This window comes from Scophthalmus maximus, chromosome 12 (genome assembly GCF_022379125.1).
Source record: "Scophthalmus maximus strain ysfricsl-2021 chromosome 12, ASM2237912v1, whole genome shotgun sequence".
NCBI classification, from domain to species: domain Eukaryota; kingdom Metazoa; phylum Chordata; class Actinopteri; order Pleuronectiformes; family Scophthalmidae; genus Scophthalmus; species Scophthalmus maximus.
Genome location: NC_061526.1, coordinates 13081100 through 13100360, shown reverse-complemented (window position 1 = coordinate 13100360; position 19261 = coordinate 13081100). Strand labels below are relative to the sequence as shown.

The 19261-nt window shown below is 44.5% G+C and overlaps 1 protein-coding gene across 2 annotated transcripts; it reads left to right on the top strand.

Annotated features, from left to right (window-relative positions):
- Positions 1 to 711: 711 nt before the first annotated feature.
- On the top strand, positions 712 to 18843 carry aldh1l2 (aldehyde dehydrogenase 1 family, member L2). 2 transcript variants are annotated; one of them, XM_047335937.1, is made up of 23 exons: positions 712 to 943; positions 2701 to 2845; positions 3818 to 3915; positions 6449 to 6614; positions 6874 to 6975; positions 7674 to 7763; positions 8061 to 8195; positions 8278 to 8403; positions 8494 to 8585; positions 9727 to 9874; positions 10178 to 10297; positions 10380 to 10507; positions 11316 to 11466; positions 11552 to 11622; positions 11705 to 11810; positions 11949 to 12036; positions 13251 to 13344; positions 13432 to 13531; positions 14675 to 14773; positions 14902 to 15067; positions 16414 to 16519; positions 16613 to 16812; positions 16910 to 18843. In XM_047335937.1, exons 2-23 carry the CDS (start codon positions 2825 to 2827, stop codon positions 16963 to 16965), a joined length of 2463 nt encoding a protein of 820 aa, XP_047191893.1. In that variant the 5' UTR covers positions 712 to 943; positions 2701 to 2824; the 3' UTR covers positions 16966 to 18843. The 2 variants fall into 2 exon arrangements, with proteins under 2 accessions (XP_047191893.1, XP_047191892.1); XM_047335936.1 differs by having other exon boundaries at positions 3681 to 3915.
- The last annotated feature ends 418 nt before the right edge of the window (positions 18844 to 19261 follow it).

Here is a 19261-nt window from a genome sequence, read left to right as displayed (position 1 = left end):
CTCCCACTTTGCAGCAGCAGGGCGGGGTGCACAGGCACTGCACTAGATGTCAAAAAAGTAATGAGCCTACCGATTCTAAAAATTAGGGTTACCTCATTAACAATGAGGTTCATCATAACCTCATTGTCTTGAAGGTTATGATTAGGCTGTAGCCTGAAATTGTAAATCCTGTTTCTACCGGTATTGCTTACAAATAGTAGACCTATGTTACTAGTATAGGTAACACTTTTTCATCTGAAAAAAAGTGTCCCCACCACTTTTCAAAACAAAGTGACGCCCATGCTGGCTACTGTTAGCTATCATTAGCAAGGAATGGTTCCACAGTGGATAACATTAACATTAGGATCATTGGGTTTATTGTAAATAAAAAAGCTGTTGTACTGAAATCGTGTTGCGTCTTAATAAATATTAGTTTGTTTGATTTTTTTTTTTTTTTTACAGAACAGGATTGGTTCCATGGGGAAAAAAAATAAAAATTCTGACTTTAAACACAGAATTCTGAGGAAAGGGTGAGAATTCTGAGTAAAAAGGCGGATTTTTAAAAATGTATTCATAGTGAGTGTAAAAAAAAAAGAAGAGGTCCCGATTCAGCTCCGCGGCCTCACATCCAAGGTTGGCGCTGACACTTGTGCAAAGTTCCCACGTGTGAGCGCGCGCTCGCGGACGGCGCTGACCGGTGCGTGGGCGGGAGCGCGCACGCACCGGTCCCGAGCGGCACGTCCGTGACAGGCTGTGTGCAACGAGCACACAACCACGACCTCCGACTCGCTCGCACACGGAGGCAGGTGTGTCCGCGCGCGTTTGTTTGTGTGTGGCAGCAGTGTCTGCACAGCTATTTTAATTCAGTTTTTACCGTTTTTTTTTTAAATATATATACACACGAGCCCCCGCCATCATGCTGTGGACTGCCGGTCGAGCCCTGCGGAGATTCTCCACCTCGTCCGTGAGTATCGCTGCATGTGCCGCCTCGCTGCGCCGCAGCACGGGCTCGTCGCGTTGCGTTGCGAAATGTCAGCGGTCGCAAGGGGGGCGAGGAGGGACCCGAGCCCCGAGCCCCGAATCGGCGGGTCTTTAGTTCATCCAGGTCTCCGGCAGTCAGGACTGTGTCAGAGCACGGTGCCACGTTAACCCCCGCCCCCCCCACCCGCCGCCGCCGCCTTCTTCACTGTACATGCTGTGGAGGAGTTGCATCAGCATAGCAGCTCCGCACTGTGCACGGCTCAGTGAGGGGGACGAGGGGACGGTCAGGAGTCAGGGACCCCCCCCCCCCCCGAATGTTGGCGAATGTCTGTAATGCACCGTTGTCAACGTGTCGGTGTGCGGCCGGAGACGGCGCCTCGTGCGCCGGACGGCACCGTCCACCGGAGCGCATGGAACTCGAAACCGGCTTCCCCCCACAGTTCCACACACACATTGGGTCCTGTGGGAGAGCGGCTTCCCCCCCGGCCGGGCCCCCTCCTCCTCCTCCACCCTAACCCTTCATCCCTCCTCCTCCACCCTAACCCTTCATCCCTCCTCCTCCTCCACCCTAACCCTTCATTCCTCCTCCTCCACCCTAACCCTTCATCCCTCCTCCTCCTCCACCCTAACCCTTCATTCCTCCTCCTCCACCCTAACCCTTCATTCCTCCTCCTCCACCCTAACCCTTCATCCCTCCTCCTCCTCCACCCTAACCCTTCATTCCTCCTCCTCCACCCTAACCCTTCATCCCTCCTCCTCCTCCACCCTAACCCTTCATCCCTCCTCCTCCACCCTAACCCTTCATCCCTCCACCCTAACCCTTCATCCCTCCTCCTCCTCCACCCTAACCCTTCATCCCTCCTCCTCCTCCACCCTAACCCTTCATCCCTCCACCCTAACCCTTCATCCCTCCTCCTCCTCCACCCTAACCCTTCATCCCTCCTCCTCCACCCTAACCCTTCATCCCTCCTCCTCCTCCACCCTAACCCTTCATCCCTCCTCCTCCTCCACCACAGTGACACTGTGTCACCACCCCGTGACAGGTGCACGAGCTGGTTTTATTCAGTCTTTCTGAAATGTATCAACAACAGGTTGAGACAGTAGGAAACCCCCCCCCCCCCCCAAATGTGTCAGGAGGACAATGAGGAAGCCGTGGCAGTTTGTTGACACCTCGTCCGACCCCAGTCGTGAGCCTTCAACATTTTGGAAAATGAAGTCAGTTGTTCATGCCCACTTTGGCCCAAAGTATCTCCCCTGTGGAGTCACGGCCTTGTCTCGGGAACAGAACAAACAGGTGGAAGTTTATATATGGTTGATATATGAACAGAGCAGACAAGATTTGCATAGATTTTCAAGTTCAATCTATTTGGCTGCACCTGTGTTTTCTTATTTATTTGTTTTTGTTCAACTGTAAAATATCAAGCTTCGATTTCATTTCTTTATTATAAGGGTTTGACGACGACATCTTCAAATCATTGCCATTTATTGTAGATATATATATATATATATATATATATATATATATATGTATCGGCTGATATATCAATATCATAAGATTGTTGATTCTTTTTAATCCACATTTTCTATGACAGTATATGGCCTGTTTTTGTTTTCGTACTTGCAGTTCTGCAGTTACAGTGGGAGAACGTGACGTAGCCGCAAGAGCAGACGCGTATTTCCAGTATTTCTCATTTACACTGACTGTGTTTGGAACTAATGTTTTGTTTACTCTCGTTACAGCATTATTACCAGAATAAGCTCAAACTAGCTATAATCGGTCAGAGCCAGTTTGGCCAGGAGGTCTACAGCAGCCTGAGGAAGCAAGGTCACAGAGTGGTGGGTGTGTTTACTGTCCCTGACAAAGATGGCAAGGCCGACCCCCTCGGTGAGTGAGCTCTGTTTCCCTTCACTTACAGTGGCTCTTATTCCTGATGGATTGTTGCTCTTCATCACTTCTCTTAGTGTCATCTGCCCTTTGTTTTCTGATGGAAGTGAGGACACAGTTCAAACCAACCAGAGCGGGTTTATGATGGCATCTCATAGTCAGCAGTTACTCATTCTTAGAGAATAGAGCAGAACAAAAAACAGCCTGGATTCATCAAATCCTTTCAAAGCCCCCCCGCCATTGACAAACAACAACATGTGTCCATATGTGAGTGACAATCTTTAAGTTACTGGTTACTTCTTTTTAACACAGGTGGACATTTGGTTCAGGTATACTTTTATATATTATATATTCCGCCTCCTCACTTGAGTTTTTATTTTATTTTATTTTTAAAACATTTTTCTATTTCAACTAGCCGAGAGGGTAAATGCCATATAAATACTGTAATATTCAATGTACTCAGATTTCAGTCAGTGGCTGTGTTATTGGGTTGAAGGATTGATCAGAACTCTGAACTCTACACTGCTGTGTGTGGTAAATGATGATCCTCAGGGTATGTGTTGAAGTTAACTAGAATGTTCATCTACACTGAAGTCCCTTGGATGTTAAAGGAGCAGTAAGCAATCCTAAAGCACTACACATTTTGTAAAAATCATTGAATATTTCTTCACTGTCCAGTAGCTGTTGCTTTTGTGTGTGTGCCGGAAAAAAAATCAGGGTTTTCCGCTCAGCTCAGGCTCTCTAAAATCTAAAACAAAAAAATGGTGCGGACCACACCTCACAACACTAGTTTCTGCTTTTTCTAAACTGTGTTGTGAAACTCCTGTTTTGACAGCTGTGGTGGCAGAAAAAGATGGGACGCCTGTGTTCAAGTTCCCGCGATGGCGGGTCAAGGGGAAACCCATCCCAGAGGTGGTGGAGGCCTACAAGGCGGTGGGCGCCGAGCTAAATGTCATGCCTTTCTGCTCCCAGTTTATCCCAATGAACATCATCGACAATCCCAGGCACGGCTCCATCATCTACCACCCCTCCATCCTGCCCCTGCACAGAGGAGCCTCGGCCATCAACTGGTGAGAGGGGGAAGGAGGAGGGGGATTTCAGAGGTAGCTAGTGGTAAATAGACTGTAGTTATAAAACGCTTTGCTAGAGATGCATGATGGGAGTTCCCCCCCTAGGCCTATAGCAGAATAACTAGTGAAAATCCCATTCATATTCTCCATTGACATTTTGATTATTAGCCATGATGTCATAACCATACGAGGTTGACTCACCACGGGGTTGGGAAGCAATGTATATGAACCTGTAGAACCCATGTGTAGAACCCACAAGTCCGATGGACATCAACCATGTTTTAAGAAAAACATGTTTTATTCACAATGTCATTGAGAAATACTACACTTCCCACAATCCTGAAGTGTAACATCGACGTGTCCTCCACCAATCAGAGACGTCGATGTTACACTTGTTACCATGGAAACGCTCACTACACCTGCGAACGCCATGTCAGCTCTTTGTGCTGTGTTCCATTATACCTCGCAAATTACAGACCTCCGAGTCTGAGGTTGCAACCGGAGCGCCCTCCAGGATCAGAATTCCGATTTGGGCTTCGGAGGAACCCCAACCAACCCCGACTTCTGAGCTCAGAGCTCTGAGATGTAATGGAACGCAGCATGAGTTACTGGCACACTCTGCTTCCACTGAACTCTACGATGGTTATACACTTTTTATATGCGCACAAACCTCAAGCTGCAACACATTAAAAGACTGTTATCAACAATATAAACACTATAGTGATGATGATGAAGGTTAAATTCAAGAAGAAGCTAAAGTGTCGATGAAAAGTCATTTGCAATGGATTATGGGATGAGTAGTTCCTTCACTGTTAAAATAATTATGTTCACAGTCTTGTACCCTTGCCCTTTTTTTCCGTTTCCAATTTTTTTGCTTGCTCCGGATAAAATGGTCTCTTAGTTTACTGGCTTGGTTTCAGTCTTTAAACTCTTTTTGTAAGGATTTTATAAAATGTCATTGGAGTAAATGAATGAATGGGAAATTCACTTTCGGTACCGGAGTCATTCAAAAAGTGGGCGATCACTCTTGTGCTTTATTGAGGAAGACTTGAAACTACAGATTGAACCATAAACTCCTCAGGAAAATGTTTACTGACGTTATGAATCAGGTGAGAGGTAATTTTCTCATAGACTTCTATAGAAACCACCAACCATTATTTTATACAGTCTACGGAATTAAAGAAATAATGACTAAACAAAGAAGGAGCTTCTTACTTCAGAAAGACGAAAAAAAGAATTTCTAAGCACAAATACATTTCTTTACAACCTTTCTTTTTGTGCTGCTTCAGCCTTGGTCTGTTATGACCTATGACCTGGCGACGGTGGAGGCTAATGTCAGCTCATGTCTGTAAACCTAAGATCATTCTTACTCTATTTGTAGCTGGCATCAATGAGGAAATGTGAATCTTCTCTACTATGTTTTATCATTTTTCCATTATTGTGAAAGCTCAATTTGCATGATGTAGCTTCTCTGCCAGGTTTATCCTGTATATTCACGACGGCTACAGAGCTGCAGATATAGGTCATTTGTAGAGTTCACAGTCCAGTTTTACCAGGTCAGAGTTGAGGGATCAGAAGAGGGTTTGCTGCTTTCTGTCTGGCTGGAGGTTTAAACAACTTCTGTTTGACCTCCTAGTAAAGCTGCTTTTCTTATCAGCCCCTGCTTCTGGCATTTGTCCTCCACCCTTACTATCTCTCTGACATCAACAGCTTCCATTTTTTGTTGGCTTATGAAAACATAGCTCGTGCCGAATGCTATTTAAGGTGAGCTGGAGGAAAAGCTCATTTCGGGAAATATACTGTTGTTGTCTTCCCCAGAGTCCGATGAGGTTGAGGCAGAAAGGCAGGTAGCTTAGCATCGTCTAGAGGAGGAACAGATAGGAAGGCCCTGCCTCGTGTCTTTATGCTAAGCCAAACCAATGGTCTAATAGATTCACATCTCACTGACAGACTGCATCAAATGTTCATTTAAGCTGGGGGATATTGCTACAACTACCTCCTGTGAGATCAGTTTGACTTCATATCAAATTAATAGATTATCTGTAGTCTCTCTTGACTCCAGGCCAACATACCTCACATTACAGATAATATATCTTGAACTCTTTTATTTGGACTTTATTTGGCAATCTATAATACGATTTCAACTGAAAATATCCCAAAATGGCTGAGAATGGGCCTTCACATGAATATATGAAAGTATCCAGTTGCCATGAGTACCTGTAGTAGACGCTTGTTTGTCTCACAGTCTTATCAACAGTCTCAACTTATCACTTAGTTATCAGGTTCTGCTCCATTTGGTCAGGTTTATGGCCTACTTTACACCGTGTGTGTGTGTGTGTGTGTGTGTGTGTGTGTGTGTGTGTGTGTGTGTGTGTGTGTGTGTGTGTGTGTGTGTGTGTGTGTGTGTGTGTGTGTGTGTGTGTGTGTGTGTGTGTGTGTGTGTGTGTGTGTGTGTGTGTGTGTGTGTGTGTGTGTGTGTGTGTGTGTGTGTGTGTGTGTGTCTGCGTGTGTGTCTATGTGTGTGTGTCACCAGGACCCTGATCCAAGGCGATAGGAAAGCTGGCTTCACGGTGTTCTGGGCTGACGATGGCCTGGACACTGGACCCATCCTGCTGCAGAGGGAGTGTGCTGTGGAGCCCAACGACACTGTGGACACACTCTACAACCGTTTCCTCTTCCCAGAAGGCATCAAGGCCATGGTAACCACCTGCAATTTGATGTTGTTGGTTGAACTTTTCCTCTTCGTCATGTGAGGACCGTAGTCAGGAGCGTATTGACAGCATACTGTATATTCATGAAGAACATATTTCAAATGAATTAATCATTTACAAACTGAACAGACAAGTTATTAATTCATACTCTATGCACTTTGCCATAATGGACAGTTCCCAGTCTTAGTCCTCTCTAATGAAATTCCAAGTCAGCCGCTGTTGCACCACTGACAAAGATGTTGTATAGGTGGAGTCAGTGCAGCTCATCGCTGATGGAAAGGCCCCTCGAGTTCCCCAGACAGAGGAAGGAGCCAGCTATGAAGGCATTCAGAAGAAGTCCAACTCCAAGGTGAGAGGTATCACTCTCATCTATCACATGATCTCAATTCTCCAATCATTTAGGCTTCAGTCTCATTTGTCTGGTTGCAGTTTTTTTTGGTAACTAAAGTACTGCACCAATTAATGTATTAAGGTCAAGTGCCTACTGACACTGGGCCAGATAATTAAATGCTTTCATATTACATACCACTTATATGCAGACGATATCCAGCTACTTTTATTTAACTCTAATGAGGCCTTTAGATTAACCAGACTGCTTGACTGTATTAATGCTATCTGGGACTGGACTACAGAAAATACACTACAGCTCAACAGTAATAAACAGAGGTTCTGGCCGTTGCTCCAGAGAAAATGGTTCCTGGCAACTTACAGAACATTGGACTCCTCTCTTCTGCTAACCTACAGTGGTGGGTTCCAAACACCTTCATTCAGTTAGCAGCATGGAAACTTACTGTTAGCTCAAAGTGTTGTACCAAGTGAGCAAGTGACTGGTGTTAATGTTACAAGCAGAGAGGCTGCAGTGGTGCTGAGTCTGAATGTACTATTCTTAGTGCACAGGATTATTTACCCTGAGGGTTTTTTCTACGTGTGGCTCAGCTAGTTGCAGCCAGCTGTTGGGCTTCCCTCTCGTTCTCAGAAATGAAGGGGACTTGGTGTGAAAATGTCAATATGTCCACATGTTGACTCTGTCTGCTTCCTGTCCCCCAGGTCAACCTGGCCCAGCCAGCAGAGGCCATCCACAACTGGATCCGCGGACATGACAAAGTCCCTGGTGCCTGGACTGTCATTGGTGGTCAGGTGCGTTTGCTGGAACTTGCAGGCAAAGACAAAAACTCACACTTAGTGTTTATGGCAAAGTCAGAAAGAAATTCTTGGATTTGAGGTTTGTTCCTTGAACAACCTCAAAATGTCCTAAAATGTTCACAGTTTGAGCCGTAAATTTTTCTGGAGACATAAATTTGTGTTGCTGTTTTCTCAATAAATCATTTTCCACTGACATTATGTACATATGAAGCATATGAAGGTCTAAAAAAGAACCGTCAAAGATCATTAAAGTCAAAAGTAATGTACATATGTGATCGTGTTCTTCCTCAGTCTGTGACGGTGTATGGCTCGTCCATGTTAGGGGGGTCGGTACCGACTGGTCAGCCCCTGGAGATCGACGGGGCGTCCCAACCTGGCCTGGTCACCAACAATGGGCTCGTGCTGTACGGAACTGATGGGAAAGCTGTGAGTGTCTCTAATACAGTCTGTGTTGTCCCGTCCCCTCGTCTTGTTGCTGCACTTCATCCTTTCTGTGTTTGGTTATCAGCTGCTGGTGAGAAGTCTGCAGTTTGAAGATGGTAAGATGATCCATGCCTCCAAATACTTCTCCTCTGGAGATAGTGCCAGTGTGGAGCTGACTGATGATGAAAAGAAGATGGAAGAAGAGATCAGGGCAAGTTAACTATGGCATTTTGCTTTCATTGATATGAAAAGACAGTATTGAATACTTTGTAAAATGTTTTGGATTTTTTTTCTATCACAGAACATCTGGAAGGGCATCCTCAGCAACGTCCTGGTCATTGAGGACACCACAGACTTCTTCAAGTCCGGAGCTGCGTCCATGGATGTGGTCAGGTGAGGTTATTTTAAGACCAGAGATGGCAACATGTCTTCATATGCACATAAGAAGAGAGTCATAAATTGTAATGCACGTCTAAAGTTAGCAGTTCCAAGTATAAGGCAAGTGTCATGTGAACTGATGTCATACTTTAGGCCTCACACCTCAGGGAGAGGAGTGTGTGTGTGTGTCTGGATTCCAATAATAATCCAGGATGTCACTGAGAGAGTGAAGCTCCACAAGGACCCCACAGTCCTTCACACTCTAGATAAACATGTCTGACCTTAAATGTCATCACTACATCATTGTATCCCAATGAGAATTATTGATTTATGGCCAAAAAATGTTCCAGTATGATCAGATTGACCCTAACCTTTGACCTCTGATCACCCAAAACTTGATCAGTACATCCTTGAGTTACAGCGACTCTTTGAGACAGACAGATAGACAGCCCTGAATACATAATGTCCTCAGTCACAGCTGGTGCCAAGGCATGAAATAATAAGATCAGAAAAGGTGATTTCAATACAAGAATAATGCAGAAGTATTCAGACTTACGGACACTTCAGTGATTCACTTTAAAACTGGTCCTGTTACACTTCTTAATGGTCAGATGTTTGCTTATCACGATGAAGCTGTTTTCAGACCTGAACTTAATGGACTATGTTTAAAAAAATCTTTTCTTGTCTTATCGGCCAATCAAAGCCATTCACACACATTCACGCACATTCATACACATTCATACACATTCACACTCAGAGGCAATTCAGGGTTAAGTGTCTTGCCCAAGAACACATCGGCATGCGGACTGGGGAAAGCTGGGATCAATCAGTCGACCTTCAGGTTAGCGGACCACCCGCTCTACGTCCTGAGCCACTGCCGCCAGATCACAATGTCCGCAGAATTGCGTCCAAACATTCTCCGAAGTTTTCTGTTCACATATAAGTTACAACAGCAGGATCATCTCTGGAGCATTTTGTCAACCGTCATCAACACACTCATTCTCCTGCTGTATTCTGGACTCACTCGCATATACTCCAGAGATTCTACTTTGAGAAACTCCAGGAGCTTAGAGAAAAGTCGCTTGTGCGTTGACAATCAAAACCTCGAGATTCCAGAGTGTGTAGTTTTAAGAATAGCTGGTGTGTTTCTGTCCAGGCTGGTGGAGGAGGTGAAGCAGAAATGTGAAGGTGTGCAGCTGCAGAATGAGGATGTGTACATGGCCTCTACCTTCCAGGACTTCATCCAGATGTTTGTCCGCAAGCTGAGAGGGGAGGACCAGGAGGAGGAGCTGGTTGTGGATTATGTGAGTCTGAATGAAACCTGTTGATCTTTCAGTGTCCCCTCATTTAATGTAAGGAGCAACTTTCACTGTAAATCTTAACACTTGACATATATATATATATACATGTTTATATGTGTGTATAGAAATTGGTCCCCATATGGAGCCTTGGGGAACCCCAAAAGAGAGGCTGGGAAAGATGCCCACCAATACAAACAAAATATTTTCTGTTAGACAAGTAGGAGGTGACGGATAACAGATGAAAATAAAATGATCATTAACATTGTATATTGCCTATATTCTAATTACATTCTGAATTGTACTCAGGCAACCAAAGAAGTAAACAACATGACAGTGAAAATGCCGCACCAGTGTTTTATCAATGGCAAGTTCGAGGACGCAGAAAATGGGAAGACCTACGAGACCATCAATCCAACTGATGGATCTGTGAGTGATCTTTATGAACATGTACACACATCCAGAAATCCCTGAAGAGTAGTAGGGTGTGACCATCATGTCCTTCACCCAGGTGATCTGTAAAGTGTCCTATGCCTCATTGGGGGATGTGGACCGGGCAGTGGCAGCTGCCAAAGAAGCTTATGATAATGGCCCCTGGGGCAGGATGAACCCTAGAGACAGAGGAAGTCGGCTTTACAAGTGAGTAGCTCCACCTAGAGGACTGCACTGTGGTTACATGACCAACAAAGTTAGAAACACACTGTTAAATTTAGTTCTGATTAGTGATGAGATATGCACCTTGGTGGGTTGATATTAGGGTCCGCTTGTTGCACATGAGATGTATTAAATGACTACATCTCGAATACTGTGACTATAAATTGTCTTGTAAAATTTTGTAAAGGTGCCGGGATAAGACTTGCTTTGAAGTTTAAAATTGTCCTAGTAGAAACCATTGATGAATATAATTAAGATTAAAGAATGTTTTAATACACAGATAGGTTTCAGGGATTACTAGAATCATCATATTGGAGTGATTATCTGCTTCAGAAGGTTAAATTGTGCATTTATGAAGTGCTTTAGAGGAGATTTAAAAATATTGCGATATATATCGTGTATCGCGATATAACAAAATATATATTGCTATATTATTTAAAGGCCATATCGCCCAGCCCTAGTTGATATTATAAGGGATGATTTTCTACATGTTGCGCTGGTCAGAAACAAGCATAGACGCTTAGTGCTGTGTAGCGTTGGTTATTATATACAGTCCAGCATCTCTGATGTTCATGTGAATACAGTACACCTCCACCAATCAGATCACAGAGAAGAGAAGCTCCTTATGACTGCAGAACTTCTGCAGAGTCCTCAGGTCATAGCTGTATACATCAGCTGAGGATTGAACAACTTTGAATGGAGACAAAATACAGGCCTCAAGTTGTAGTATAACTCATTGAATCTGTGGTGACATCATACTCACACCCTGTGACCTCTGACCTCCTCCCTCTAGGCTCGCCGACCTGATGGAGGAACACCAAGAAGAGTTGGCTACCATTGAGTCCATTGACTCAGGGGCCGTGTACACACTGGCCCTGAAGACCCACGTAGGCATGTCCATTCAGACTTTCCGCTACTTCGCCGGCTGGTGTGACAAGATCCAGGTATAAAATTGTTCAGAGAGCTTTTTTGCTTTTGAACAGTGATTAGACTCCGACGTTCTCAGACATGTGCTGTTGTTGGTTACAGGGCAAGACGATCCCCATCAACCAGGCCAGGCCGAACCGCAACCTGACCTTCACTAGGAAAGAACCTCTGGGGTAAAGACAGTTAACTAACTCATGGACTGTTTCATTCTGGAGGATGAGTCTTACTGAGCGCAGAACCTTGTCTCTGTGATAGTGTGTGTGCCATTGTCATCCCATGGAACTACCCTCTCATGATGTTGGCCTGGAAGAGCGCCGCCTGCCTCGCAGCTGGAAACACGCTCGTGCTCAAACCTGCACAGGTGATTGCACCGAAAATACACATTATAAATGAATGAACACGTGCACGCACAATGTATTTTGGGCATGAGAGATGTGTAACATACGACCCGCCCCCTCATTCTGTGTCAGATGATGAGTGTTTCTTCTCATTTTCACAGGTCACTCCACTGACAGCGCTGAAGTTTGCTGAGCTGTCTGTGAAAGCTGGTATTCCTCGAGGAGTCGTCAACATTTTGCCAGGCTCAGGTAACCAACAACAAATGCAGTGTATACATATCACATTATCCCCTCTCCTCACCACTTGTCATTTGTCCTTGGTGATGATTAGATTATGGAAACCTTAGAAATCATAAGAAAGATCCGACCGATCCCACTGTTGACAGTTGCATGTTCTACTCAAAGCCTCTCACCACAGGGTAGAAGACGAGTCACCCTTCTCACTGTGAATCCTCTCTGTCAGACCACAGGAGTAAAACTGCTCATGAATGGTCAAATGGACTGTATATTAATGCAGCGCTTTTCTAATCTTATTTACTACTACTATTATTTACTATTAACTGTGAACATCTTGGTGACTTGCACTGTGTGTGTATCTAAAGTCTGATGTGTGTGACTCCTTTGTTTCACACTAGCCTCGGACCCAGATTAATTCTGGGGGCTCATTTCATTTGCTCTGCCAGACTCGGTCTGTATCTCCTCCATTGGGAATTGATTTCCTCTGGCAGAAAACTTGCCGGTCCAATCACAGCTGATTATCTGATAATGGGCGGGGTTTGTACCATGATGCGGAGAGAAGCGACTTTTGTAACCAAGATGGCTGCCGCTGATGAACGAGCATTTGAGTAAAAGTAACCGATATTTTTTCACATTTCTGCCACAAAAACGTCAACACTGGTTCACAGACAGTGTGCAAGCAGCATCACATCATCTCCTCTCAGCTCTAGTCTGTTGCTCAACAGTCGTCGCATGGTTCGTCTACGTCCGTTGGTGACGCCCCTTGGAAATCGAAAATGAAGAAAGGTCTCAGACTACTGCGTATTTGAGTATTATTCGGACTACACCAGGTGTCCCACTGCTGCACTGGATGACACTTCATCACCATGAACACACATAGTGCTGCTGCCTCTTACACTCACTAGTTCACCAAACATGGATTCACTCTGATTAGATTGTCCACAACAACAGTGAGCAGCTGAACCAATGGGCTGAGCTGAGAGTCTGGTGCATGTTGGGTAGAACGTCGCGCTTGACAGCTGAGACTGACTGGTTTGACATGAGTGGCAGCACACTTACTGCAAGATACTTTGGCCTCATTTTTGGACAACAGGAGGGAGTGTTGAATCTTTATATACAGTCAATGTTTGGTAGAAACAGCAGAGGAACGAACTTCAGCCCTGTGCCAACATGGCTGCTCCTTTCATACCTTTGACCCACCCTCCTGATCTCTTGCTCTCCTCCAGGGGGCATGGTGGGACAGCGTCTGTCCGACCACCCAGACATACGGAAGCTGGGCTTCACCGGCTCCACACCAATTGGCAAACAGATCATGAAGAGGTATGAGCTGACAAGCGTTCTGCTTTACGTGCTGAGGTAACTGTCTCGTGGTTTTTCATGCTCGTCCTCTGTGATTCCTGGTTGCAGCTGTGCACTCAGTAACCTGAAGAAGGTTTCTCTTGAGCTGGGGGGGAAGTCGCCTCTCATCATCTTCAGCGACTGTGACATGGACAAGGCCGTTCGCATGGTGAGACAGACGAGGGGGCGGGTGGTTCTGACATCACTTTGTGCTGAAAAAAAATAACCAACTCATAAATTATTCAGTTGACAGTGAAAAGTATCAACAACAGTAATTTGATCAGACAAAGTGTTGTGGTTACAGCTTGTCACAGTTGAGGAGTTGGTGTTATTCTGTTTTATTTTGTTCAATGATTAGACGTAGGCTTTCTCCTGCTGCTCCGTCTTCCTCCCACAGTCTAAACTAGTGTCTCAACTGAACAACGTTATGTGGCGACTCTAAGTGTAGGTGTATGTCTCTATGGTTACCTCCACACAGATGTTTTTTAAACACATCATTTCTACGTCTGGCGTAACGGAGACATTGGGAAACGCAGACGCACTCACCTACATTCAGTCATGACTGGACTGCCAGCAGCAAACACAAAGCGCTGCTCACACTTACTGTCAGTAACATGTCCACTCCGTCCTCATTCAGTACTTTCTGTTACTAAGCAACTGACTGCAGAGTAGACAGTCTGCTTCCGGTTTACACCGACACACACATGACCAGGGTACGTGCATTGGCATGTGATATGTTAGTGTGGACGGAGGTCATTTCTGATGCAGAGCTGAAACGCTCGTGTGGACACAGACACATGAGTATGGACATGATGGACTGGTGACCCGTCCAAGGTGTACCGCATGTTTCGGCCAATGTCAGCTGGGACTTGCTCAAGCTGCATAGCTAATGGATGGATGATTTTAAAACTAAACAACAAATTAGAATCTGACACAATGGCTTCAGGGAAGGGAGATTGTAATCTCTCAGAGAATAATTCATGAATCTAAGGAATAATAGACAGATTATGTTTGGTTGCTGTAGCCCCTACACCCTTACTTCATCATGATCATTAATAAACATGTATTTTACTGTGAATGGAGTCATATTAAACATGCATGTGTGTGTGTGTGTGTGTGTGTGTGTGTGTGTGTGTGTGTGTGTGTGTGTGTGTGTGTGTGTGTGTGTGTGTGTGTGTGTGTGTGTGTGTGTGTGTGTGTGTGTGTGTGTGTGTGTGTGTGTGTGTGTGTGTGTGTGTGTGTGTGTGTGTGTGTGTGTGTGTGCGCGCGTGCGTGCGTGCGTGCGCGCGCGCGCGCGTGTGTTGCTCCACAGGGTATGAGCTCTGTGTATTTTAACAAAGGTGAGAACTGCATTGCTGCTGGACGTCTGTTTGTGGAGGAGTCAATACATGATGAGTTCATCAGCCGAGTGGTGAGTGAGACGCCACCTCATACTGTACATCTGAGGGTATTCATACATAACATTATATAATATTCAGATACTGGCCCCTACACTTCACAGAAACACTGAGAGCTATGTTTCCTTCCTTTCCCTCAAAGGTGGAGGAGATCAAGAAGATGAAGATCGGAGACCCTCTGGATCGCTCCACAGACCACGGCCCACAGAACCACAAGGCCCACCTGGACAAGCTGCTGGAGTACTGCGACGTGGGCGTGAAGGAAGGGGCCACGCTGGTGTGTGGAGGCCGACAGGTGGACCGGCAAGGTAGGGTGAACTGACCACCGAGCCCCTGGGAATCCTCCACAGATTTACACACAGATCACAAGGGTCCTACCAAACACCTTCCGCACACTGATCAATATTCCTAATGATCATGAATGAACAGTTCAGTGTGACTGATGACATCACACAATAACTTCTTCTCTCCTCCCGTCACATCACATCACAGTTTGATCATCGTCAGACAAAAGACTCAAATATTCACTCAATAGTTAAATTCCTTTAAATATATAAATAGATTGGATAAATCCCTGTAGATATTAACTGATATTTTTAGACGGACTTTAAATTTTAAGAAAATATTTCAAGTGGTTGTTTTCTGTTTTAGTTGTTTGATCGTATTATTATTTGAAAATGTCACTTTTACATGTCGCTTGAACTGAAGTGACCTGCAGGTATCAGCGTTTCTTTACGTATCATATTAAAAACTGTATTCATGAACCGTAACCGGTCGAGCTCGTAACCCAGGATTAAATCAGACAGTTGATATCAGCTTCGTAGCTCAGGTTATCAGGATGGTCAATGTTTGGTCAAATCAGATAATGAAAACATATCCTGGGTTTGTTGAAGACGCATCGTAGTACAGGCCCCAGGAGAAAATGTCAACAACAATAATAATGATAATGATAATAATAATTGTGTCTTATATAGTGCTTTCTAGACAATGTTAAAAAAGGTGTTTTACAAGATAGAAATAACAGGTAGTTAAAATGAGTATGAAACAATGGAACATGAGCAGGGAAAATAGAAAATAAATCAATAATAATAACTTATTTAATAAAACATGGAATAAATTAATAGGATTGACAGTGTAAATAATAGGCAGTGACAAACGTTTGTAACAGATTTCACAAACAGACCTCGGAGTGACTGTACAAGCAGGGCTCCGTCCTCTAACCTCAGCGGTACCAGCTCCGTAATTCTGAAAGGTGTTTGTGTGCAAGGCCATTTAAGGCCTTAAAAGTAAGAAAATAAACATAAAACAACACTTAAATGCACCACTTCTCTCCATTCTTTGTTCTGTGAAATGAAAGTTGTTGTACCCCAGCCCCCCGCAACCCCTAAATGGATAAAGCAGTAGATGATGAATGGACGGAAAGTTTTTGTACTGGTGCATATCGACAAACATAAACGCAGATACACATGTCGCATATCAGCCGATAATATCAGCCAACCCATAAATCGTTTCAGAAAAATGATATCCTTTCAAATTAGGACTGACAGGGTTTTTTGTTGATTTTGTTGCGAGTCTGCGTCTCGTTACTCTGACTTTTCTTCTGTAGCATCTCTGTCAGCACCAGGTCTTCGTCCTCACGCTTCTGTTCCCTCAGGTTACTTCATGGAGCCCACACTGTTCACTGACGTGGAGGACCACATGTTCCTCGCCAAAGAGGAGTCCTTTGGCCCCATCATGGTAGTGTCCAAATTCCCAGATGGGTAAGTCACCAAAAGAGCCCCTTGCTGTGGGTGTTATTACACGACTTCAGTCACCAGTTTGGTATTTCTCCGTCCTCTTCGGCCTAACCCCAGCGACGTGGACGGTGTGCTACGGAGAGCCAACGACACCGAATATGGCCTGGCGTCCGGCGTGTTCACCCGCGACATCAACAAGGCCATGTACGTGAGTGAGCGGCTCGACGCCGGAACAGTGTTCGTCAACACCTACAACAAGACGGACGTGGCTTCGCCTTTCGGAGGCTTCAAGCAGTCCGGCTTCGGCAAAGACCTCGGTGAGACATCAGGGGGTTCTCTGTGAAACGGTGTTCAGGCGACCTCTGACCTGTAATCGTTTGACTGACACATGTTTGTGCCCTGTCTCGTCCACAGGAGAGGACGCGCTCATGGAATACCTCAAGACCAAAGCAGTGACTGTGGAGTACTGAGTGCCAGGGGCTCGCAGTCCCAGCCAACATCTGTCTGCCTCACCTACACATCCAGCTTCATTCAGTGTGCGTTTGCGTGTGTGCGTGCGTGCCTGGGGGTGTGTGTGTGTGTGTCTGTATGGTATGGTGCGGGACTTGGTTATAAAGTCGACCTGAGCTTCTGACTATACTGTCAGTGTGTCACGTCCATTAAAGTGGATTTCACTTCACAACACACCAACAAATTTCCACCTGAAACCTATTTTCCCGTCATTATCAATCATAAACGTCAAACAAATCTTTTTTTTACCCTTTGGGCTGCAGAAGACAGACGTGGCTCACGCATGGACCGATCTGATCATGGATACCATCATGTTGAAGTGTGTGTGTGTGTGTGTGTGTGTGTGTGTGTGTGTGTGTGTGTGTGTGTGTGTGTGTGTGTGTGTGTGTGTGTGTGTGTGTGTGTGTGTGTGTGTGTGTGTGTGTGTGTGTGTGTGTGTGTGTGTGTGTGTGTGTGTGTGTGTGTGTGTGTGTGTGTGTGTGCTCACAGGAGTTACATGTCCCTAGCCAATAAACAAAAGTAACTCAATAGTGCAGCTACTATAATAATGCTGCGACTACATTGGACAGAATGCATCCTCCCTGATTGGAAAGCATGGCTCTTGATCTTGACAGTTAACAAAGTCATCGTGGCTCAAGGTTTTGTTTTTACAGCGTTCAGCTCCATCACTAGTTCAGAGTGAGACGTGGTCAGAAGTAAATGGACTTTTGAGTAACTGAAGACCAGGTTAAAAAAGGTTGTTGTGTGTGCTTGCACCTGTGACCACACAGAACACTTTGGATTTTATGGTTCTGCGACGGTACTCTTACCGTTTCCGTAGGACTTTTTAAAAGATAAATATGTAAGATAGATCTCCCTAACTGACAGTATTTTTACCGTGTGCTAGTCCGCCCGTTTTCTGACGTGGAACTGAATAGTCACAGTTTCAGATTTAGGTTGAATTGATGAATTCACAAACAACAGTTATGCACAATACTTGCAAAAGAGTGTTTTTGACAACTCTGTGTGTGTGGTGCACAGTGCTGCCCCCCTTGATTCAGAATTATGCCTTTTAGAAAACAATAATTCATGTAAAATGTTTTTACTCCATTTCTCCAGTACTGAGAGAAGCGGAGCAGAACTGACGACATCGGAGCGTATCGATACCTCGGTCTATAATCATTTAGAAGCCAGACCCGTTTAATACCTGGGTTCAGTTCACTTCTCTGCTTCAACATCGCCATAGCAAGGAAAGACGTAAGTGAAACACAGTTAGGTCTTAAAAACGACTTTACAATTCCATGAAATAACAGGAGGTAGGGTCGAGGGCCTGTTGGCATGGTGCCAATAGGAACTGTGTTGGTAGACCGGCACACAGCTTCGTTTCACAATGAAAGACAATGATGGGCTGACTGTCATCAGTGGTTCATCTTTATTTCTAGTCTGAACTTTGGCTCAGAATTAGGGGGACTAGGATTTGTCATCATCATCATTTCCGTGCAGCTGTCTGTTCCTACATCCTCAACTTTAGACATTTTTCTCTTCCATTTGTCAAAATTGGACTTTTTGTAAATATTTTTCAACCAAAGCAGGAAGAAAAAACATCGGATATATTTTTGACATTGAATTTGTCCGGCAGAGGAACACGATATGTAATAACACTATATTATATTCACTACAGACCTCAATGTTTTTATGCATCACTCGTGTGAAGAAGTTGGTTTTCTATCTGTCCCACATTGTCAGTGAACTTTTTCTTTCTTTGTAAAAAAAAAAAAGAAAAAAAGATGTCCCTCAATAAAATCTGTTTTCAGCCAGGAATGACATACACTGGTTAATAAAGTTCCATTTGAATTTAACTTTGTAATGCTGCTGTTACATGGGAAAAATGGTAAACATAAAATAATGATTTTGCTCTTATAAAGGAGCCTCATTTACTTTGGTTTCTTGGAAGCACATCACCAGCAAGGTAATATTGCTAATGCTATAGTAGCATTATGACATCACCAGCTCTTATCAGAGCTCATTTATCAATGAATTTGATCAATGTCTTTAAAGAAGCTGGGACTCTTGTTCAGAGGAACACTGGTAACAAGGGATAACTTCAATAACTCATAAATCATCAAACATTGATCAAACTGAAGTGTCAGTGATGAAAGGAGACATGTAGTGAGTGGGGTAAAGGAAGAGACAATGCTACGGTTGTTAACAGATGTTAAGGCTTATGGGTGACATTTTAAGAATAATAATTCGAGTACTGACCCAGTGATGAGTAGA

What these genes read in the sequence shown, in the direction of transcription:
- aldh1l2 (XM_047335936.1), top strand. Translation starts at nt 896, where the DNA reads ATGCTGTGGACTGCCGGTCGAGCCCTGCGGAGATTCTCCACCTCGTCC. An exon ending in GGACTGTCATTGGTGGTCAG is followed by an intron (nt 7,764 to 8,060) that starts GTGCGTTTGCTG and finishes GTTCTTCCTCAG; the next exon opens with TCTGTGACGGTGTATGGCTC. An exon ending in CCGACAGGTGGACCGGCAAG is followed by an intron (nt 15,068 to 16,413) that starts GTAGGGTGAACT and finishes CTGTTCCCTCAG; the next exon opens with GTTACTTCATGGAGCCCACA.